This window comes from Myotis lucifugus, unplaced genomic scaffold, assembly GCF_000147115.1.
Source record: "Myotis lucifugus unplaced genomic scaffold, Myoluc2.0 scaffold_152, whole genome shotgun sequence".
Taxonomy (NCBI): Eukaryota; Metazoa; Chordata; class Mammalia; order Chiroptera; family Vespertilionidae; genus Myotis; species Myotis lucifugus.
The window spans coordinates 1,767,495-1,791,626 of record NW_005871200.1 but is presented as its reverse complement, the minus strand read 5'-3'; the positions used below and the strand labels follow the sequence as shown (position 1 = coordinate 1,791,626).

The 24,132-nt window shown below is 38.8% G+C and overlaps 1 protein-coding gene and 1 non-coding gene across 2 annotated transcripts; both read left to right on the top strand.

The window, feature by feature from the left end:
- The first annotated feature begins 2,619 nt into the window (after positions 1 to 2,619).
- Positions 2,620 to 21,561, top strand: CGA (glycoprotein hormones, alpha polypeptide). Its single transcript, XM_023759346.1, has 4 exons — positions 2,620 to 2,695; positions 19,305 to 19,411; positions 20,567 to 20,751; positions 21,217 to 21,561. Exons 1-4 carry the CDS (start codon positions 2,634 to 2,636, stop codon positions 21,292 to 21,294), a joined length of 432 nt encoding a protein of 143 aa, XP_023615114.1. The 5' UTR covers positions 2,620 to 2,633; the 3' UTR covers positions 21,295 to 21,561.
- LOC111827348 lies at positions 20,238 to 20,366 on the top strand. Its single transcript, XR_002830855.1, has one exon. It is a non-coding gene; the product is annotated as a small nucleolar RNA SNORA11 (small nucleolar RNA).
- Positions 21,562 to 24,132: the final 2,571 nt, after the last annotated feature.

Sequence of the window (24,132 nt, the reverse complement as noted above, 5' to 3'; positions counted from 1 at the left end):
ATGCAAACAGGTGGGAATGGACAACTCAAACTGGCTGGTTGAAGCAGATTGTTGTCCGGGGTGAACTAAGGAATAAAAAGTAGACTAGGCCCTAGCCAGTGTGGCTCAGTGGATAGAGTGCCCGCCTACAGACTGAAGGGTCCTGGGTTCAATTCCGGTCAATCAAGGGCATATACCTTGTTTGCAGACTATCCCCAGCCCTAGTCGGGGTGTGCAAAGGGCAACCAATCAATGTGTCTCTCTTACATCGATGATTCTCTTTCCCTGTCTCTCCCTCTCCCTTCCATTCTCTTTAAAAAAAAAAATCAATGGAAAAATAATCCTTGGGTGAGGATTAACAACAACAACAACAAAAAGTAGATTAGGATCAGGTGGAGAGAGTCTTTTCATTGACAAGGACTTTGAATCAACTTTTGGTTAGGAAGTGGTGGGATTAGGTTGGTATTTTCAGAAGACTTATCTGGCAAGAAAAGAGAGTGACCAGATGCATTATGACCAGTTAGAGGGCTGCATGCCAATCATGGAGAGAAGAAATAAAAGCCTGATCTATATGAAAGCTCTGGGATGAGAAAGAATAGTATGTGAGAGAAATCGAAAACCTTTCGGTGTCAGTGTACCACCTCTGCCACCACCAAAACCCACAAAAACTAAGGTATTGCAAGAGAGTTGCAAGGATTTGGTAGGACAGATAAGGGAAGCAGCCAAGAATGAATCTAGCTTTACAGTTCCGTGACCAGGAAAATGACATCATCAACAGGCAAGATGGCACCATTCCAGGAGAGAGGGATGTAGCCGATCGTGTAGGATATATTGAGTTTGAGGTGAAAGCTGGAGGTGCAGGTGAAAAGCTCCGGGTTCCATTGCTTGCCACTCATTGCTTTGACTGGTATGTACCTGTAACGTTGAACAGCTGTAGTCTCTTTTCTTGCATGCACCACCACACTGTCATGCTTCCATGCCTTTTCTCTTGCTTTTATCTCTGATTGGAATGCCCTTCCCACCTTTTAAAATTATTTTTTAATCTGATCTCTGTCCTGCTAGTTTTGTCTTTCCCCTAATTTCATATCTATAGAATCGTACTGTGTGTAGCATTTTGTGTCAGGTTTCCTTACTCAGCATAATGATTTTGAGATTCAGTCATGTGTTGCATGTATGAGTAGTTCATTTCTTTTTATTGCTGAATAGCATTCCTCTGTATGGATGTGCTATACTTTGTATTGTTAAGGAACAAAATTCAACTGAGTAAATTTGAAGATTTAATTGGCTTTATTGAGGGATTCACGGATTGTGCAGTAACCCAGCTAGCAACTAGAAGGGAATGTTGAGGGGCTGTACAAAATAGAAGTTTTTATATGAAGAAGGGTGGGACAAGGAAGCTGTTCATAAAAAAAGGATTATTTTTAGACCAGAACATCTTCTTTTGGGGGAAAGGGTTTTTATAAGACAGATTGCCTCTTCTTTTTATTGGAAACAGGGAGATGGAGAGATATGACAGACTATCTCATTGGTGTTGACCAGAACATTCCAGACTGGTTGATTAAGATTATGTTTTGGGGAGAGGCTGAAACAGCAATTAGGTCAGGTATTAAATCTACTATCTACTAGTATACATTCACCAGTTGAAGAACAATTAAATTATTTTTAGTTTTTGGCTATGATGTTTAAAGCTAGTATAAAATTTCATGTATAGTTGCATGAACATATGTTTTAATTTCTCTTGGATAAATACCTAGGAGAGAGGTTTCTGGATCAAAATGTGTATATAATGTTATAAGACATTGCCAAACTGTTTACTCAAATAATGATATTATTTATATTCCCACCAATGATGTATGAGAGCTCCAGTTACTCTGTATCCTCATGAGCAGTGGCTGTGTTGGGTGCCTTCTCTCTCTCTGGGGGAAGCCAGAAGTCCTATGGAGAGGCCCATGTGGTAACCAGCCTGTCTCAGCCCAGCAGCCAGTGAGGAACTAAGGTTTGCCAGTAACCTTGTGAATGAGTTCAGAACTGGGTTCTCTGTCCTAACTGAGCCTTAAGACGATAGCAGCCCCATCTGATGATAGCTTGGCTGCAATCTCATGAGAGATCTTGATTCAGAACCACTGAGCTAAGATACTTCCAAATTTCTGCCCTCAGCAACTATGTGAGATAATAGTTGTTGTTTCAAGCTGCTAAGTTTGGGGTAACTGGTTACACAGCAATAGATAGCACACTGAACTAAGACATTAGCATGAAGCTCAAGGGAGCTGCCAGGTCTGGAACAGATTTCATGTGAAACTATGAGAGAGGATGAGTTTTGCATACTTTGTGCTTGAGGCCAGAGCTTCCAACCCTATTTCTGGGACCAAATCCAGAATACCTCTATCTCAAAGAATATAAATGACAAAACAAAATTAATTTAAAAAACACAGTATTTGAGGCATAGGGAGAGAAGGCCACATACTCAATTAATGATTATGTTGTCTCAATTCTCTGAACTTTAGGAGTCAACTTCCACACTGGTTTCTCTCTGTCTTTTTATCAACAACTCCTATGCTATATTTATGGTGTTCTATTCCTCTGGCAATTTTCAGATATATGCAAATTCTCTTCCTTTTCTCCCCCTCTTCTCTTCTTCCTGGAACCCAGCTTAAATGTTTCACAGAGCGACCCAAGTTAAAGCAACTCCCATGGAGGAATCTGATCAGGCATTGAGGTAACTGAGGTGGGAGATACCTTTACTCCCTATTCCCATTTGCCCGCCCCCCCCCCCCCCCCCGCTCCAAATCTCAGAGAGTACATTTACCCTGGCGATGTGAGTGTGAGGAATGTATGGGTCTAGAGAAGGCTTGGTGGGTAGTGGCTGATTTATACTGCCTTGTACATGCTGGAGAAATGTGGAGGCACCGATGTGAACAGCTGAATATCCCACTGTCTGAACAATGACTGGAACTTGATCTGCTCAGATGAGGCTTGGGCAGCATTTAGAGGCTGATTAGACAGAATCTTTTCATCCTCCAGTTCAGCTAGAGTTCGGGGGGTGGGGTGGTTGATTACGTGGGGAGGGGGTGTTGGGATAATGTTTTTGACAATGTCTTCTTTTTTCCTTATACATATTGTTCAGTGACTAGCAGCCAAGATTTCAGCTCGACAACTGGCCCTGCTGGCTCCTTCTTCTTGTAGGAACTATGGGATTCCTGTGACCTACATCAAAAGCATCATCCAAAGGAAAGCTTCTTTACTTGATAAAACTGGGTCTGATTCTCTCCTTCCAAGTTCTTCACTGTTTCTAAAGTGACGCATGGTCATTCGTACAAATGAGAGGGAAACCACGCCGAGTTTTCTGAATGCAGCACCCTTACCTCTCATGGCAAAATAGCTATATTCTTTAGGCAAACCCATATGATATCTAAATCTCCTGAGACTTCCCCTGCAAAATCAGGATAGAAAGGTCTTTCTGGCTTCATCTCTATCCCCCTCCCATACTGAACTATAAATATAACCGAACCACGCTATCAATACAGTTGCTTCTTTTTTGGTTCTTGCACAAAGCCCACTTCTCTGAAGTCTTTCATTGATAGCCCACTATTGAAAGCTTTCTGAGTAGAAGTGCGAGGATATATGTGCAAAGCAAAAAGAAATGGAAAAATGTTAAGCAAATTACCTTCACCTGTGAGATTTTCCTCCCAATCTTCCCAGCATTATTCGTCTAATCCATTGACATTTCAGACTAGAGGAAGATTGTGCATAATTGTACCAGCAGTTTCTTTCTCTCTCTGAGGGTTCAAATGACAGAGGTTGTTAGTCTGAGGAACAGGATGTTTGCATTATTGATTAGGTCACACTCTTCGGGCTGAGAGAACAGTGAATATTCTTGGCTGATTTGCATGTGTCAAGTTGGCCTGCTTCTTGTCCATCAATTCTGGGGAGATTTTGTTGCTGCTGCATGTGTTAGACATCACGTCTCAGGATGTGCTTTCAGACTGTCAGTCACCTTACCTGCTGCTGCTGATTACAAACCTTATCTCAACCAACAAACTGTCTGCTGCTTGTTTTTGTGTCTGTGACCACGGATAGTTGTTCGGTGCTTTGGGCAATGCTTATCGTAGGTTCCCATTGCCGGGAGTTTCAGCTGTTTGTGCAGAGTGGAGGCTCACATAGCTGAACAAATGGCTTTACCATTTTCAATTTAGTTGTGCTACAGGGCAGCTGAAGATGAAAACAAACCACATTGCCCCTTAACTACATTTCTGGCTTACTAAACAATGCTGTAGCAGTCATGCTTCTCAAGCTTTGGTATATAAAATGCAAATTTCTCAGCTGAACTGACAGAGATTTTGATTCAGTAGGTCCCAGAAGGGACCCCGGAAATCTGTATTTTAAACAAATAGCCTGGTAATTCTGATTTAGATGAAACATGGGATATAATGCACGAAACATAGCGGTATAGCATTAAAGAGTCTAGTGGAGGTTAAAAAATCAGGTTCTGTCTTAGCCTCGTGACAAGTCAAAGATAATATTGAGGGAAAATCTCAATACTGCTCTCATTTATAGCAACCAGATTGTTAGCAACTCAAAAATATGATTTATGTCTAATTTTTCTTTGGTAATGCACTTTGGCTGATACACTTGGTAGATGGGCACTAAATAATTAAATCTAATAGTGATCTTAATTAATGTAAAATATTTATTATCATTTATTGAACATTTTTATTAATATAAATCATAATAGAGAACCCAAAACTAGACTCCCCCCCCCAAATATTTGGGAATTTAGTAGCACTTCAATTAAGTCAAGAAAAAAGGCTTCAATATTTTCTACGTGGTGTTATAATAACTGGCTTGCCATTTAGATTTCAAAAGAAGCTGGATTTCTACTTCACTCCTCACCCCCAAATAAATTATAGATGAATTAAAGATCTAAACTGAAAAAAATATAAAGCTGGACACATGCTAGAATAAAGTACAGATACTTCTTTTTAGCATCTTGGCATTGCATAAAACCAAGTCTAAAAGTTAAAGACAGACATATTTGCCTATATGAAAACTATTGTATGGTAAAAATGTCATAAAAGAGTAAATAATCAAGCTTAAAATTAAAGGTAAAATTAACAACAAGAAAAAGATTTTTGAACAGAAAAATAACCCATAAATTACCTATAATTTATGAAATAAAGTTCAACCCTGCTCAGAATTATGCAAATGAAAATAAGATACTATTTTTCATCTATTTTAACATATTTCATGGATCAGCTTTGAGGAAGGGTGGAGTAGAGCACTTGAGCAGTCTCTATACAATTTTAAAATACATTCTTTGACCCAGCAATTCCACTTCTAAAGATGTATCCATGAAGTATAATTGTACATGTAGTTAGAACAAGGATGATAAGTATAGTATTTTTTGTAATAGTAAAAAATGGAAATAATACTGATAGAGGCCAGTTAAAAATTAATAATCTATAATACTTTGCACTATTTTAAAAGTCTGGTTATTAGATTTGAATATTTGATATGGAAAAGCCACCAAGATTCATTGTTAGAGTTAAAAAAAAAAGAAAGAAGACAGGACACTACTGTGTATATTGTTTCTATTTGTAAACAGCAAAACCTCAAAAAGTGTGTGTACACACATAAGAAAATTTCTGGCAACATCAAGAAATTGTTAAAAATGAGTACCTTTGGGAATGGGAGTAAAGATTTTGGGGTAGGAGGAAGACTTGTTTTTCATGGTATATACTTTTATATTGCTTGAAAATTTAAAATTATGTAATGTATCATTGAAATTACTGAATAAAAAGCTACTTGAAAAAGCAAGGATTTTATATATTTTAGCTTTCTGTTTAAGCATAATGTTTGTGATAATCATACTTCACTATGAAAAAGATCAAATTATACTTAATAAAACAAGTAAAGTAAGCATGTGTAACATTTACAAGGTGGTTCTTTTTTTTAAGTGGCAGACTCCATTTCTTTTTTATTTTATTTATTTTTATTATGATGATGATGAAAAACATATAACATACAATTTTCCATTTTTTTCCATTATAGTTCACATTCTGTATTAGTTTTGGTGCACAATATAGTGGTTAGACAATCAAATACTTAGCAGAGTGGTCCCCCTAATATTTCAAGTACCCCCACCCCAGCCCATACATAACTATTACAATATTATTTTTTTTCCTCCATTGACCTCTCTCCGGCCACTCCCACCCCCCAGCAAATGCCCTCACCCCCTAGTGACTGTGTCCATTGGTTATGCTTATATGCATGCATACAAGTCCTTTGGTTGATTTCTTTCCACCTTCTCCGCCCCCCCCCCCCCCTTCCCTCTGAGGTTTGACAGTCAGTTTGATGCTTCTCTGTCTCTGGATCTATTTTTGTGCATCAGTTTATGTTGTTCATTGTATTCCACAAATGAGTGAGATCATGTGATATTTATCTTTCTCCGATTGGCTTATTTCGCTTAGCATAATGCTCTCCAGTTCCATTCATGCTGTTGCAAATGGTAAGAGTTCCTTCTTTTTTATAGCAGTGTAGTATTCCATTGTGTAGATGTGCCAAAGTTTTCTAATCCACTCATCTGCTGATGGGCACTTAGGCTGTTTCCAAATCTTAGCTATTGTAAATTGTGCTGCTATGAACATAGGGGTGCATAGATCCTTTGTGATTGGCATTTCTGGTTTCTCGGGATATATTCCTAAAAGTGGGATTACTGGGTCAAATGGGAGTTCCATTTTTAACTTTTTGAGGAAACACCATACTGTTTTCCACAGTGACTGCACCAGTCTGCATTCCCACCAGCAGTGCACGAGGGGTCCTTTTTCTCCACATCCTCGCCAGCATTTGTCGTTTGTTGATTTGTTGATGATAGCCATTGGGACAGGTGTGAGGTGATACCTCATTGTCATTTTGATTTGCATCTCTCAGATGATTAGTGACTTTGAGAATGTTTTCATATGTCTCTTGGTCTTCTGTATGTCCTCTTTTGGAAAGTGTCTATTTATGTCAGTGGTTCTCAACCTTCCTAATGCCGCGAGCCTTTAATACAGTTCCTCATGTTGTGGTGATCCCCAACCATAAAATTATTTTCATTGCTACTTCATAACTGTAATTTTGCTACTGTTATGAATCGTAATGTAAATATCTGATATGCAGGATGTATTTTCATTGTTCGCAACCCACAGGTTGAGAACCGCTGATTTATGTCTTTTGCCCATTTTTTTATTGGGTTATTTATCTTCCTTTTGTTAAATTGTATGAGTTCTCTGAAAATGTTGGAGATTAAACCCTTATCGGAGATAACATTGGCAAATATATTCTCCCATGCAGTGGGCTTTCTTGTTGTTTTGTTGATGGCTTCTTTTGCTATGAAGAAGATTTTTATTTTTATTATTATTTTTTAAGTCTTTTTGTTCCTTTATTGGAGCAAGATTCCTGACCAGTATACAGTGATGTATTCATTAAACAGAGACCTGTGCAGAAATTACATACTATCCATCTAGATAGGTTTTATTACACTTTGCCTATTGATGGGATAGTTCCACTTATAAAGTTTTATATATTAAATTAGAGGCCTATTGCATGAAAAGATTCGTGCAATAGGCCTTCCCTTCCCCTGGCTGCTGGCACCAGTTTTCCTCTGGCACCCAGGACCCAGGCCTTCGCTCCGGCCGGAGCCGCCTTCAGTCTTTGCTCCACCGCTTCATGCCTACGTGTGCAAATTAACCGCCATCTTTGTTGGCAGTTAATTTGCATATCTTGCTGATTGGATATGGGAGGCGTAGTGAAGGTATGGTCAGTTACCATGTTTGTCTATTATTAGATAGGATAGCTTTGAATTTGACCAGGCTGTCCATTAATTCATCTCTGAAAAAATTAACTGTCATTTAATTTCAGCTACTATATTTTACAGCATTAAAAAGCTTAGGCATTAGGTAGCTTCTCAAAATGTTGTTCTATGCACAATGGCATCTAGCAGACAGAGCAGAGGCCATCATCCCGCCCAGATTCACACAGCGGGTCTCATTGGAGAACGATAAGCGAAATAGCTGGTACTTAAGGGACAAAAGTACTCTTACCCTGAGTTTCTTAACCACCACTATGGACGTCTTACTCTGCGAGCCTGTCTTCTGGGCCACCTTTATAGTGCCAGTGAAGACATGCCAGCAACAGCCCCGTGTGTAACTCGGCATGAGAGCACCAGGTCTGTCTGGTGGTGGTGGCAGGCACTCTTATTATATCCAGGTAAATATAGACCCATTTTTAAAATGTCAATTTGATATATAAAATTAAAGGTACAACATACTCAGAACTAAGTGTGAGCAATCTGGTATTCCAAATGATTTGAAAATTTTTAGAAACTGATAGCAAATTGTACTCATGATGTTTCCCAGCTATGGAGACATTAATACACTGGAGTCTTTAGGGTTTTCTGAGTACAATATCATGTCATCTGCGAATAATGATAGTTTTACTTCTTCTTTTCCAATTTGGATGCCCTTTATTTCTTCTTCTTGTGTAATTGCTATGGCTAGCACTTTCAGTACTACGTTGAACAAGAGTGGTGAGAGTGGTCAACCTTTTAAAATTCAGTGTGTAAATGACAAAACTTCATTAGGAAAAATCCATGCAGTTGGCACAGCCTGTATGTACCTCACTTTGTCATACTGGCACGAAAAGATGTTCCTGATACATCCTCTGTAGCATAACATCCTTTTAGGACTTTGCCTAGTAAAGGCGACTATTCGCCATGTCATCCCAGTGTCTTCAGCCTTGTCTACCCTCTTGGTAACTGACACTCCAGATCTTAGCATCAGGGAGGTAACTGTAAATGAATGAGGAGTGATTTGCATCTTACCCACCAGCTCTACCAGTTATTCAAGATGGGGAAAATAGAGCTGCTAAGAACGGGATAAAACTGTCAAAAATAGATGAAAGCAGCTACATAAAATATTGAAACTTAAAAACATTTTTGGTAACTGCACTTTACCCAATTATAATTAAAAATCACACTTCCCCAATTAACTAAAAATAATATCCCCAATTATAATTAAAAGTAATATGTATCATTTTAGAGAGCACAGAGAAGTATAACTTATACTATATATTTTTTTAATATATTTTATTGATTTTTTACAGAGAGGAAGGGAGAGAGATAGAGAGTTAGAAACATTGATGAGAGAGAAACATCGATCAGCTGCCTCCTGCACATCTCCTACTGGGGATGTGCCCGCAACCCAGGTACATGCCCTTGACTGGAATCAAACCTGGGACCTTTCAGTCCGCAGGCTGACGCTCTATCCACTGAGCCAAACCGGTTTCGGCAACTTATACTATATTAACAGAAAGAAATTTCTCCACAGTGTAAGCACAAATGCAGAGTTTCTTCAATTTTTGTATTCTGTTCGTCATTTTAAGGAGTATTTGAATGGGGATGGGGAGTTATGTATAATTTATTTATGTATGCATAGGTTATGTGCAGAAACATATACGAGGGACGGAAGACATAATTTCTGAAGTAGGGGAAGCGAAAGGTCATGTTTGAAAGGGACAATTCTTTTGTATAACTTATTTTGCTACATCATGTTTTAAAAAATACATAAAAGCACTGCAAACATTAAAAGTGCTCTAAAATATTCATATGAATTCCCTGATATTCTTTTTTAAAAATATATTTTTATTGATTTTTTACAGAAAGGAAGGGAGAGGGATAGAGTTAGAAACATCAATGAGAGAGAAACATCAATCAGCTGCCTCCTGCACAACCCCCACTGGGGATGTGCCCACAACCGAGGTACATGCCCTTGACCAGAATCAAACCTGGGACCCTTCAGTCTGCAGGCTGACGCTCTATCCACTGAGCCAAACTGGTTAGGGCTTCCCTGATATTCTTATAAAAATTCTTAAATTCGTATAAAATATATGAAATAAAAACAAAGCCCATTACTAACTAAATCATAAATAAAATGAAAATGGTTAATAAGAGCACACAAGAAACATTTCTTCTTAATCATCCAAATAAAAAAGAAAAAAGGATTGAAAGAAGGACAAATGGAGGGGAGAAAATAGAATAGAGTGAAGTGCCTTAATGGAAAGAGGGAAGGAGAAGGAATTTTTTCATGACTTGAAAGGTGTCCTTCCCCTGAAACTATGAAGGCTCCAGATTTCCAAAATAAGTCTGCTACTTTGAAAATATGCTGCCAATCCTTTGAGATTTATTTATTTATTTATTTATTTATTTATTTATTTATCTAATCCTCACCTGAGGATATTTTATTGAAGAGAGAGAGAAAGGGGGGACGGGAGCGGGAGAGAGAGAGAGAGAGAGAGAGAGAGAGAGAGAGAGAGAGAGATTGCCTCACATAAGCGCCCAAACCCGGATCCAACCTGAATCTAACCCACAACCTTTTTGATGTTGGGACCATGCTCCAAGCAACCCAGCCAAACCAGCTGAGGCATTTGAGATTTAAATGACAGAAATTCATGAATAATGGTGACACCAACAGTTACCAGGAAAAGGTGAATGGGTAGTGTAGTCACTGGGAGAGACCATCAGAAGGAGATGATGGAAATGGTTTAAGAACAGAAACAAATCCAATTTATCACAGGTTTTAAATTTCAGAACAACTTTGCTTTCTTTAGCCAATTTCTTTGTGTTAAACAAGAGTTGATTTTCTATTGCAAGAATCTTCTAAGCTCTCCCTTGGGACAGTAGTTGGTAACATGAATCTAAACCAGTTCCTACAGAAATGGCCCTGAGACGAGTAGATGGAGACAGGAACCTTTTTAGGATCCTAATCTCTGTGGGGATAAAAGCAGCCGCAGCCAAAGCCTGAGGAGCTGGGTAGGTTTTAGAGAGACTCTGTACTGGGAATCTTGGAGTTAAATGTCCCACAGCTGACAAGCCACAACACGTTGATCTTCTGCTTAGGAAGAAACTGACCTTTACAAAAGTGAAATAAGAGGGGGGAACAAGGCACAAATGTTGAGCCACAACCAGTCCTTCTCAGAACTGCATCATACCTTCTCCTTGCATCCTTATTAAATCCAGATGTACCTTTGATTTTTGAAAAGTCTAAACAGGCATGTGTTTTATTTTTCTATTTCCTACCAGAATCATGTTGCACGCCTGGCAATGCTTTGTATCTGATCTGAAATTTACAGCTCTTCTCCTGCTTTAAGTAAACATCAGGTACTTAGCTAATTAAATGTCAGACCTTAGGGTCTTGTTTATAGGAAAGTGTCAACTTTCAGGATGTTGTGTGTAAGTCTCGATAAAATTACGTAGAAAATGACTGCGTGCTCTCGTTTCATAGGCTGACCTTGAGGTCATCACCGCCTGAAAATGGCTCAAAACTAAAAAATGATCTAAGGGTTGAAACCAGATAAGATCAAATTGATGTCATGGTAATTACGCGGAGTACCATTCAGTCATTAGGTAGATTTTACTGTTGATCCCTGGGCTTAGATGCCGGTGGGAACATGCAGTTTTTATTTCTCTGCTGGTATAAAAGCAGGTGGGGACTTTGTTTAACTGCAGTTACTGAGAAACCACAAAACGAAGCTAAAATCCCTCAGACCCACAATCAACTACCCCGAACACATCCTGCAAAAAGTCCAGAGGAAGGTAAAGTAAAAGGAAAAAAAAAATGGGGGGATTTTAATTGAGTGAGGACTAAAATATTTGAGAATGTAGGGGAGCTGTGCATAAACCTTAGTAAAAAGGGGGAGAGGCGTTGACACATTCTCTTTCCAGCACTCATGATTGAATTGGGAGGAAGTCTGTAATATTGTGGTCTATGATCACAGCCTAAGATGTTATCTAACAGAAGCCAGAAACCGAATGTCTCCTGCTGAGATGTGTGAGTGCCCGTCAGTATCTAAAAAATTTCCTCACGAAATATTGGAGTCATTTGAAAGGCATTCTTCTGAGTGGCTTCCAGGGGTCAGGCAGAGGGCAAGTAGACATTACGTAAGTTGCTGATATTGTTTTATCATCAGTTTTTAAATGACGCATAACTGAGAAAGCCGCCCACTGATAAAGCAGCTCACCTGTTCAGCTAAATGACATAGATCCTGATATGTTTTGAAAAGATGTTCTTGTCTCGATTTGAATAGTTATACTGAAATCTCTTGAACAACATCGTTTCCATTTTTTTTCATAAAATGCTACAAAAATAAGGGTCAGTAGTATTTCTCCAACTATCACTGATGACCTTGCCATTTGAAATCACTTGCCCAAGTCTGATTGGTTTGTTCCAAAAAGAGTTTCTTGGTGATCTTTCTTAATTCTCCCACTGCTGCCCTTCCTATCTCAGCCTTGTCTTGATTTCCTGCTGCAGTCTCCATTTGAATTAATGACTGAACCAAACAGAATCTTTAGCAATTTCAATATCTTTATTGTCTACTAGAGATTCGTGCGGGGCGGGGGAGGTCGTTCAGCTCGGCCTGCTCCCTCTCACAATCTGTGACCCCTCGGACATCCCTCTGTTAATCTGGGACCGCTGGATTCTAACCACTCCCCTGGCTGCCTGCCTGATCGCCCCTAACCACTCTGCATGCCTGCCTGATCTAACCACTCCCCTGGCTGCCTGCCTGATTGTCCCTAACCACTCTGCCTGCCTGCCTGATCACCCCTAACCGCCTCTCCCTCGGCCCCTGCCATGGCAGCTTCATCCGGAATGACGTCCAGAATGACATCTGGAAGGTCATTCAGCTGTCTGGTCTAATTAGCATATTATGCTTTTATTATTATAGATGTTAAAGTTGTGTATTTCTTCTGTGGTCATGATATTTGTCTTCTTGATGTTCAAATGCAGTCCTGCTTTGGCACTTACTTCTTTAACTTTCATCAGAAGTCATTTCAAATTATTGTTACTTTCTGCTAGTAAAATGGTGTCATCTGAATATATTGTTACTGATATTTCTTCCACCAATAATCAAGGTATAAGTTATTATTATTATTACCAAATTCAGTATTGCAGATACTGTGTAAAATGCTAAGTCTAATTTTTTATCACATTTTATTACATTTCCCCTAATAGGTTAGTTGAATAGGTGTTCTATAAATAACACTTCACAGGGAGAAAGTATCAGGAGAAAGTAGAGAGGAAAGATTGGGATCCCATATCTCAGATGCTGGAGGAGAAATTTTTGTTATAAGAGAGAGCAGTTGTTCCTGTTGTGTAACAAACTACCCAAAAGCTTAGTGGGTAAAACGAGTTATTGTTTGTTATCTCTCAAGGTGCTATAGGTGGACTAGGCTTATCCAGGCAGTTCTTAACATGCGTTTCTCATGCATTTGTGACCAGATAGTGGCTGGGGCTGGAGTCATCTGAAGGCTCAACTGGACTGGTCATCCTGGATGGTTTCTTCACTCTTGCTTCCCATGTGGCATCTCATTCTTCAGGGCCTCTCCATGTGGCTTAGCCTTTTTATCCTATGATGGTCTCAGAGTAGTAGCACTTCTTACATGGTAACTGACTTCCGAGAGATGGAAGAAGAAACTTCCAGGTCTCCTGCCATATTCTATTGGCCCAGTGTTGGTCCTTCCAAATTCTATTGGCCCAGTGTTTCCCCTCCCATATCCTATTGGCCTAAATAGTCATAGGGCCCACCTGGATCAAGTGGGGGTACAAAGATAGACATTCCACTTTTTGATATGGAAGTGGCACGGTCATACTGCAGAGGAAATAAAGGCTAAGAAATATTTTTGTGGCCACTTTTGGAAAGTACAAAGCATTGGAAACTTAGGGGCACTGAACAACAAGGAGGCTTCTCTTTGTAGCTCCTCTGCTCTGTTTTTATCACAAAATTAAAATCCTTGCAAGGTAACATTCCAGGATTGAGAAATCTATAATCCCGGTTTGTCTCTTCTATTATTGAAAGACTTCAAGGAAAATTAAATATGTTTTTATGCTTTAGTGCTTTTAACTAAGAATGATACTTGGTGTATCAAAAGATTGCCTGAAAGTAGCTCAAATAAACACAACAAAATATGGTGCACAAATTTAAAAAGTCACAAGATAGAGACTTATATTACCATAATAATCCTCCACATAAAACTTTATTGGCCTTTGGATGTTTTATTTTTCTGAGTGACAAATTGACACTATCCAATATTTTATTCCTGATAAGCATATGTTACTGAAATGATGTTAATTTTAAAACAAAAACCTTTGAATTTCTCATTTAAAACAATATTTCATGTTGCATAGAGTTTGTCCTATCAACATTTTTTATTGATTTAGTGTGAAGACAATTTTTAAAAATGCTGATGTGCTTGGAAAACCAGAAGGATGATAGAAAAACCAAGACTTGCATTACAAGATTATGTAAACATTGCAAAGTGCCTTTAAATAACAATTAAGGTAGAGAGTATATATCTTATTACAAGTCCCTTAAATTTAGTTAATTAAAAAAAGAAACTTTGCAAAACATGATTATTATAAGAATGGTCATAAAGAAATTGAAATCATTTTTATAATTCTATGAACCTTTCAGTTTTCTTCTAGATACTGCCTGCTGTTTTAATTTATTTTTTAAAATAAATATTTTAAGGTCATCTTTTGTTCTGTTCTTCTTTATGGAAAACCCGTTTGTGAATGCATAGCTATGCTGTATAAGCTATGCTGTGTATTTCCCTTGTCGTGGGACTCCTTTTTCACTTCTTTTCTCTCTATTTCATCTGGAAAACAAGTTGGCTCCCTTTTAAAATTTTGTGAAGGCACAAAACAGTATTAAGTGATGGATAAGCAAAAATCCTAATCCAAATACTGCTGTTGAACTTGTGTGATTTCACTTGGCCTTATTTTCCTCTGGATACCAGGGCACTTTGGGGACAAACTATTTGTCCTCTACTTTCTGGGGAAATTGTGAGGACTACTGAATACATGAAGGTCCTGCACAAATGTCAAAACAATAAAATACATGTTCTTTGTTCTCATTAGTTTTTCATCTCTCCATTTTCATGTACCCAGACTATCAAGGCTCTCAATGTCTACAGATGCATTTATTACAGCATTCATCACTTTACCTTGTAGTTATTTGCTTTTGTATCTGGGTCAAATAGCAGGAAACATTCATATTTGTATTACTTATACTTTGGCACAGTGCCTAACATGTAGTAGGTAAATATTCAAAGTTTCTAAATCTTCCAAGTGTTCAATTTGGATCTTAAATTTGGCACTTAACAACATTGAACGCTTGACAAATTACCCTAAACTCATCTTTTTATAAGAAAGAGAACACTAATTCTCCATATCAAAGAATGGATGAGGGATTTGAGATGGATCTTGGGAGTATTAACGAGGCTCTCCTAATCCATCTCCCCAATCTCTCAGATATTCCCTGTCTACCTTGGAGAAAACTATCAGTGAAGGTGTTAATGGGTCTCAAGGTCACTCTAGTGCCTGGGAACAATGTTTGAAGGGCTTTTGGGAAAAACTAGGAACCTGGAGGAGGATTATTGATTTGGGGGCTGGAGCATGGAATGATGGAGACACTCCCTGCTAGACTGGTGGTTCAAAACATGCCACAGAACAAGGTAAAAACTCACTCACTGCAACTAGAGTGCATGAGGAAAGAAAACTAGTAGACGTGGCCACTCCAGCTGAATTTCCTGACCATGGACCCCAAACTCTTTAAATTCGTGCACCCAGAGACAGAGGTGATCACTTTGTGGGAGGCAGAGGTGAGCCTGCTCAGGGGTCTGCTCCGCGGTTGGTGGTGGAATGGAGGATCTCAAACATTCTACTCTCCCTTGTGACTTTCCATCTTCAAACCTTCATCAGGCTGAACTATTGCTGTCGTCTCTGGACCAGGAAAGATGCTAAAACTTACAGGCCTATTTTCTGTTTAACTGTTATGGAATTAATGAAATTGGTGAGGAAGTGACAGTCAGACACTGTGAGGTTCAGGAAAAAGTCTTTATTAAAGCAGCACTGCTGGTTCAGGGGACCCTAAGATCCAGGTCCTAAACAACCTGGACAATGAGATTTTCTCTCTATATATATTGGAAGGGTTAAAGAGAATAAAACGGGGCAGAGAAAGATTTATTGTGCTCAGCAGATATCGTGCAGAAAGCTTGCAGCCTTGAGCACAGCATAGCTCAGGTAACCAGAAGACACCTGGCATGGGAGGAACCAAGGACAGACCAGATAATTAAGAAGGGGCAGTGACTAGACTATAGACTAACAAGAATATGCATTAGGGATATTAATTAACTTAGGTACAGAGTTCCTGCTAGTCTCCTACATTCTTTCACAAATGGAGTTAATTATCGGCTAGCAAGAGAGTGCAGTAGAAAGCAGGTTACTGGGACTAATTCAGATGGCTAGCGCCCCCAAATGTCTTATGCTCTCCATCATAACAATTATTGAATACTTATCTCATGCCAGACATTATGCTGGGGATTAAAGGCTGAACTTTCAAGGTTCCCTTTCATTCATTGCTGTTCTCTGGAGGTGCCTACTTTCCCCCTCCTTGGTATCTAGCTGGGTTAGATGAGGTAATGAGGTGAACTATTAGGTTAACCCTCTAGAAGTCAGTTAGATTTAATCTGTTTTGTTAAAGAATTATGCCTGTTATCCTAGCAGTCATCTAAAAAAATGTGCTATGAGTAAGCGGGGCTTCCTGGTATGGAGAGTAGAGATGAGTCACCCCACCTATCAAACCATCAGAAAGACGGAAACCTCACTCTCTGGCAGTGGGGAGCAGTGGCAGCATCTTTGTGAGTGAAGGGCAGGATGTCACATTGCACCAGAACACTTACAGTCTTCTTGGAACAACCTTTTATATATAGGCATATGTACATACATACACACATGCACACCTATTTTTCTATCTAATATTAAAAAAAACACATTAAATTTGCCTTGAGGTTTTTCAATAATGGGATAGACAGGCCAAGATTATAGATTTCTCAATCCTGGCACTTTTTAAGGATTTTTGTGTGTGATACAAACAGAGCAGAGGCGCTTCAAAGAGAAGTCCCCTCACTGTTCATTGCCCATGAGGTTTTACTGCTATGGCAGGTTGTACTTTCCAAAGATGGCCACAAAAATATCTGTCAGCCTACATTCCCTCTGCCAAGATAGACACTCCCACATCAGAAAGTGGTGTGTCTATCTTTGTACCCCATATGTATATGTGTGTGTGGATATATATACATGGGCAGCTCCTTAAAGGACTCTGAGGTAGATGGGCTGAGAGGGAAGAAAGGCTGTACAGGACAAGTTGAGAAAACACACAGTTTCTTGGATTCACATCATCCTCATGTGGCAGGTGGCAGGAGCTAAGGGCATGTTCAGTGGACGTGAGAAATGGACTGTGGGGTTGAATGTAGAGAGTCTGTGGTGTCTACTCAAAACACTAAGAGGCTGTGGTTAGCAAATCTGATTTAGATTGTGCATATTTTTTCAAAATAGCACAAATCTCAGCTGAACATTATTTTTCCTGCCCTGGTTTATAAGGTTTTTCTTTCAATTCCAAGACAAAAAGACATAAAGGTGATTAGCATGATAAAAACATTTTAAAAAATGTTTTCACAAACACCTAGAATTTAAGGGTTAGTCCTTTTCTGCTTGGTTAATCTTATTTATTTACTTGCTTATTTATTTATTTTTTAATTAAGACAAAGCTGTTTCTGTTGTTCAGCAATGCGGACTTGGGTTCTGTTCTTTTCAATCTTCTCTTTCCTTTATCATAAATCAAATTCTAAAACGCGGATTGACTTTATGCTTTCACATTCAGCAATCTTGTTATAAATGTTTTTTCCTTAATTAATTCTGATATATGTTCACTGCATAATGCTGAATTTTCATAATATATGAGCTGCAATATCAAAGCACAAAAGTGGTGCTAGTTTAAAAAGGAAACCACTTTTAATTCTGAAATTTTCCTTGTGGTTTTGTATATCACTTAAGCAGTGGCTCTCAAACTTTTTGGTCTCAAGACCTGTTTATGCTCTTAAAAAATTATTGAAGAGCCCAAATATCTTTTTAAAATTAAGTTATATTCATCAATATTTACTGATTTAGAAATTATCTCAGTAAAAATTTCAAAATACTTATTCTTTTAAGAGCAAGAACATCAAACCCATCACATGTTAATGCAAATAACATATATTTATAATAAAAATGACAATTTCCAAAACAAAAAACAATGAGAATAGTGGCATTGTTTTATCTTTTTGCAAAAATTTAAAAAGACTGGCCCAATAGAACATAGCTATATTTGTATGTGTTTCTTTACTTAGTCTGTTATAATATCATGTCATGTAAGCTCTAGAAAATTTCTTTGAACACGCATGAGAGGATCAGAGTGAAAAAGGCAAACAGCATCATAGTATTATTATGAAAATCATTTTAACCTCTCAGACCCACTGATAGTGTTTAGGGCCCCCAAATCACACTTTGAGAACCACTGACTTAGAATATTTATTTAGTTAATTATGGATGAAGATAAAACCAATAGTTACTTGTGTATAAGTACATACATCAGATAGAAATGATGTGCATATGTTTTAGCCCTACCTATACTCATACAGCCTATTTTTCTGTATTATAAGCTGTTAGTTTTACTATTTGACAAATCATTCTTATGAGATATAAACATCTAGCAAAACCATGGTCTTATATGTCAGTCTACATGAAATATAACTACAAGTTTTGACTCACATGCATTTTTAAATTTCATTCTGAAATGTCTTTTTTTAAATTTTTTGTTTTGAATAAGTATAGACTTAGAGGAAGTTGCAAAAAATGTACAGGGAAGTCCTGGATAACCTTTCGCCAGTTTTCTCAATGATAATACCTTGCTTAATTACATAGTACAATGAGAAAGCCAGGAAACTGACATTGGTACAACCCACAAAACTTATTCAGATTTCACTAGCATTGTGTGTGTGTGTGTAGTTCTATGAAATTTGACCCATGTATAGATTAGTGTGACAACTACCACTTCAAGATACAGAGCTGTTCCATCATCACAAGGCTCCCTTGTGCGACACCCCTCATCTCCCTCCCCAACACTAACTACAAATGACAGTGAGGCTTCTTTACAGGACATTTAAAAAGGAAAATTTATTGTTGCTGTCATTAAGCCCGATTCTACCGGTTGATGTGAGAAATGAGAAGATGCAAATTCCCACCTCTTCCCAAAAGACAAATTGTTGTTTTATACATGACTTCAGAGTATGTGGGAGCTGTAAGCAGAGGGATCCAGGCACTGATGACTGTTATTAGTAGCACTGTTAAAACTACTGATTGTTGTTATGACTGATAAGCCAATTTTAGAGTTAACTTTTCCCCCATCCTGTTTTGCAGAAGAGCCATGGATTACTACAGAAAGCATGCAGCTGTCATTCTGGCCACACTGTTTGTGTTTCTGCACATTCTCCATTCCTTTCCTGATGGAGAGTTTACAATGCAGGGTGTGTGACCCAACTTGCATTTGCAGTAATAAGAAAACCAGATGTACATCAATAACTCCACTAATTATATATCCACCTCCTTTTCACATGTGGTAAATCCTGGCTGCTGGATTCATATCCAGGAACTTGCAGATTGTGAACATAAATTAAATTATGTTCTAATGAAAATGATATCTTACATATCTATTTAAATAGTAGCCTGTATATTTTCATCTGAAATACATTCCTGATTATTCTTTATCTGAGTTTTATAAGCAGAAAATGTTTCTTATTCAATTTAGCTCAGTTTTGGTGGGCTTTTTTTTTTTTTTTACATTTCTCCTGGAAGACTTGAGAAAGATGAAGTCTCACAGCAGTTAATGAGTGAGAAAAGCAAAATCATTTTTTATGCAGCAAATTTGTTTTGCTGTATTGTTTGAAACATTTTATAGAGTAGCTGATATATTTCCATCTGCTGTGAAATTGTGAGCTACTATTGGTTGGTAATATTTTAACCCCAGATCCTGCATGCAGATGTCCCCTCTAACATCAGGCTCTCTGCTCTCACCAAGCTTGCTTAAATCTGACATAGTTTTCTCTACCAATATTTGGAGTTTCTTTTGGAAAGAACAATAGTAGATTTTAAAGGGGAAAATAGTTTGCCTTTGGGCAAAATTCTCCTTTCAGATGAGCATGATGTTTTCATTTATCAAACTGTGTTTCCTTATAGGCGTACTATTAGTACTAGGATAGAGAAGTCATGCGGGGAGAGAGAGAGACTGCTGCTATTGAGATTTTCCATGAATATCTTTCAAAGTTGTTTTCCCACAAAAATAACTCTAAATCTTGGGTGTGGAGAGAGCAGAGCGCCTGAAGAATGGCTTCTCTGTGTACAACACATCCAACAGCAACTTGGGCTTACTCCTCACGGGTGGCAGAATACTATGGCCTTCCTGTGACATTACGCCCTATACATAAAAAAATAACTCTAATTCATATAATTAGTTATTATGTATGAGGATTACATATATAGTATTCAAAAAGAATTTATTTATCCTAGTCCCAATGGAAAAAAGACTATATACCATCCCATAATAAGGAAAAATTTATCGTTTCTTTTTGAATTGTGTTCGGATTATTTTATTCTTTGCCTTTTCTTTTTCTTTTTGGCAATAGTTTGCCCAGAATGCAAGCTAAAGGAAAACAAATACTTCTCCAAGCTGGGCGCCCCAATTTACCAATGCATGGGCTGCTGCTATTCCAGAGCGTACCCCACTCCAGCAAGGTCCAAGAAGACGATGTTGGTCCCTAAGAACATCACCTCAGAAGCCACATGCTGTGTGGCCAAAGCATTTACCAAGGTGAGAACCTAAAGGGCTCCAGAAGCTTTCTAACAGTCTAACCGAAGAAATGTCCCCAGTGTATACTCATGGGGTTTAATGTCAGAGGCATCTAATGACACATCCTTGTTGGGCATTAATGCTGGGAGGGGTTGCATTTGTCCTTTTTAATCAAAGAGTCAGCCACCCTGTGGGTACAGGCTGGTTTTATTTAGAATGAAGAGAATAGGGGCAGAGGTGGTGAGGGGCGGATTGGGAGAGAGTATGATGCTTACACAATGCACATTGTGTGCACTCTCCTTTTAGAGTCAAAATATCAGAATGGGAGAAAATGCAAATCTAGCAAGCATCTAAGCATCTATTTAGCTCAGCTGGCTACAGATGTTTTTATTTAACAGTTTTTAATTTTGCCTGTTGTCTATCTATCTATCTATCTATCTATCATCTATCTATCTAATTATCTGACTTTGTTTTGTTCACCTTTAGGCCACAGTAATGGGGAATGTCAAAGTGGAGAACCACACGGAGTGCCACTGCAGTACTTGTTATTATCACAAATCTTAACTATTTTGCAAAGTGCTGTGTTGATGACTGCTGATTTCCTGGAATGGAAAATTAATTTGTTCAGTGTTTCTGGCCTTGTGAGATAACACTCTCCTTTTCCTTACCACACCGCTTTTGACATGCTTCAAGGATATACTGCAGCTTTATTGCTTTTCTCTATCCTACAGAATAATCAGGAGTTAGTTCTTTTCCTTTGGAATGAAATACAGCATTTAGCACGACTATAAAAAGCTGGTTCTGCTGGAAATAAAGTCTTTTAAATCATCATTCTATCACTGAATTCCAATTTTTTTCCTTCAAAGCTTAAAGCTCGTTGATTTTGATAGAATTCATTGAAGGAAGTGAGCCCAGAGGTGAGTGGGAGCCACATTCACTGAGTGACCTGACCCTGGAGAACCTTCTTCCCACCCAGCCTTCCAGAGCAAAGAACCCATCAGCCAGTGGGCAAGTTATAAGACATTCCATTGGGATGAGGGAAGAAAACATAAATTGCATTTTTATTCATTTTTATAGCATCCCATTGATGGTTGACGAATTTTGTAAAAGTACAGATACATTAGTATGTAATTATGCATATTTGGGGATGTATCAACGTTTACTGGTAGAAGTTTTCAATCAGGAAAAAACAACACCACCACAAAACACTGCCCCAGAGTTTGGGAAAGACAAAATCCTTCCCAACCTGAAGTTTCTATCCACTCGCCTTATGTCTAGCAAAAAAGAAAAAAAAAGTGCATCTTATTAGTCCCTCGCAGCCAGGTTGTAACTGAATGGGGCGGCTCAGGAAAAGATACCACCATCCTCAACTAAACATGGGCATTGCTCTGAAATTCCAGCAGCATCAGCTCTCACATGCCACGTTTAGATCTGAGTGGGAACGAGCACACAATGAGCAAAGTATTCACTGAGTGTTCACTGTGGGCTAGATAGAACACAAGCACTTTCACTTCGTCTATGCAAATGCTTAAGGGATGGCATGCTTCAAAGTCACATTTATTGAGCAGTTACACTTAAAAACAGAGATTGTCCTTACTTTGAGGACCATGGTTGTTACTCATTAAGTTATATTGGCTATGATAGAGATCAAGGCCACCTAAAAGTTCTAGTTCTAAAGGAGCCTGAAACTAGGGGGAAAATCATTCTAGTCAGAGATGAAGTTTTCAAAAAATGTTTTCAGTCATCACCAATTTGTCAAGATTCCATTTCTGAGTGAAAAGTCCCTTCTTAAAAGTTTGGTAAACACACCACATGTCAGAGTAAAAATTTAAAATGAGTGCATGTACTTTTTAAGAAGCACTGAATTGCACATGATCATAGTACTTCACTTTATAATTCATTTATTTATTATCATTTATTTAATGTCTAGTAAGTGCTGGCAGATTGTTAGATCATGGGGATTCAGAGATATCAGGATTCTCTGGAAGATAAGATTGAGGAAAAATGCAGCTTAATTAGAAAGAATAATGGTGCTGATCATTCAAATATTTAACAGGTATTCATTGAGAGTCTACTATGGGTCAGGTCTTGAGAGCTTGTTTGGATGAGTCAGCAGGAGAAATCCACTGATACACCCTTGACTGGAGTGCCCTCCGGGATCATCCCATTTGACAGAGGGGATGGAAGAAGTAATGAGAGAGGAAGAGGATATCCTCATGGTCAATCAGATCAGCCAAATCAACCCTGGCCTCCCCTCTGGCCATGTGCCAGGCGTAGTGCTGGTCCTGGGAAGGCCAACATGGGTAAGACACAGACCTGCCCTGAAGCAATTCATAGTCCAGTGGGGAAGAGAGACATAAACAAGGAGTTAGATCTAGTGAGGTATCTACTATTGGAGAGGTGTGGACTTTGATGGCATAAAGGAAGGGATGGCTAACTCTGTCTGGTCCTTCACAGAGAATTCATAAGACAGGCGATTCTTAGTTAGATCTAGATAGATGGGGGAGGGGTTCATTCTAGTTTGAGGAAACAGCATAGGTACAGGTCCTGAGAAGAGAACCAGTACGATAGTCACAGAATGGTAAGAAGTCCAGTGTGACTAGACTGTAGGTAGCTGGTTGGAAGGTTGGAGCTGCAGAGACAAATGGACACCTGTCAAGAAGGTTATGCAAAAAAAAAGAGTGCATTTTATCTAAGACCCTAGCTTCTCAAACTAGAGGGCCTGAGGGTTTCTGAAAGCCACAGGATAAACATGAACTGTTGGGAGCCATTATAAATCACATATACATCTCCAGCTTACAACAAGAGGTTTCTGGCTCCTCCAAGCCAACTCCCGATTTGGCCTGGAGTTAAAAGTTAACCTTGCAATTTAGCCTGGAGTTAAGAAATAACATACCCTCACCCTAAGCACAAAGCAAGCTACATCTCCGCTGATAAGCTGCGACATTCCAAAGTCTGTTACATCCTTAACGACTTCCTTTGCCCATCCTCTAGAAACAGTATAAATACCACTCGCTGTAAAGAATAAAACTGAGGCTTGATCAGAACTTTGTCTTGCCTCCATTTCTTCGCGTCTCCTATCCTCTCATTCCTTTGCAGGATTTGGTGCGGTGTACCCACGAAGCGTGCCCTGCAGGTCGGGGCACCGGGGGGCACAGGGGTACTTCGAACTCCAATCCTCCTCAGGAACGTTCACTCTTGTCCGGCCGGACCTCCCTTTGGCGCCACTGGGATCGCCCTGTGAGTCAGCCTGCTTTTTTCCTGGTCGCCGCTCTGCTTACCCGCTTTGCGAGTCAGACCTGTTGCTTTGGTAAGTGAACGCATTCATTTTGGATAGGCATTCTCTTCCCTCAAGGTGCGAAGATTTAGGGTTAAAAAGAAAGATTTAAAAGGCTTCTTACA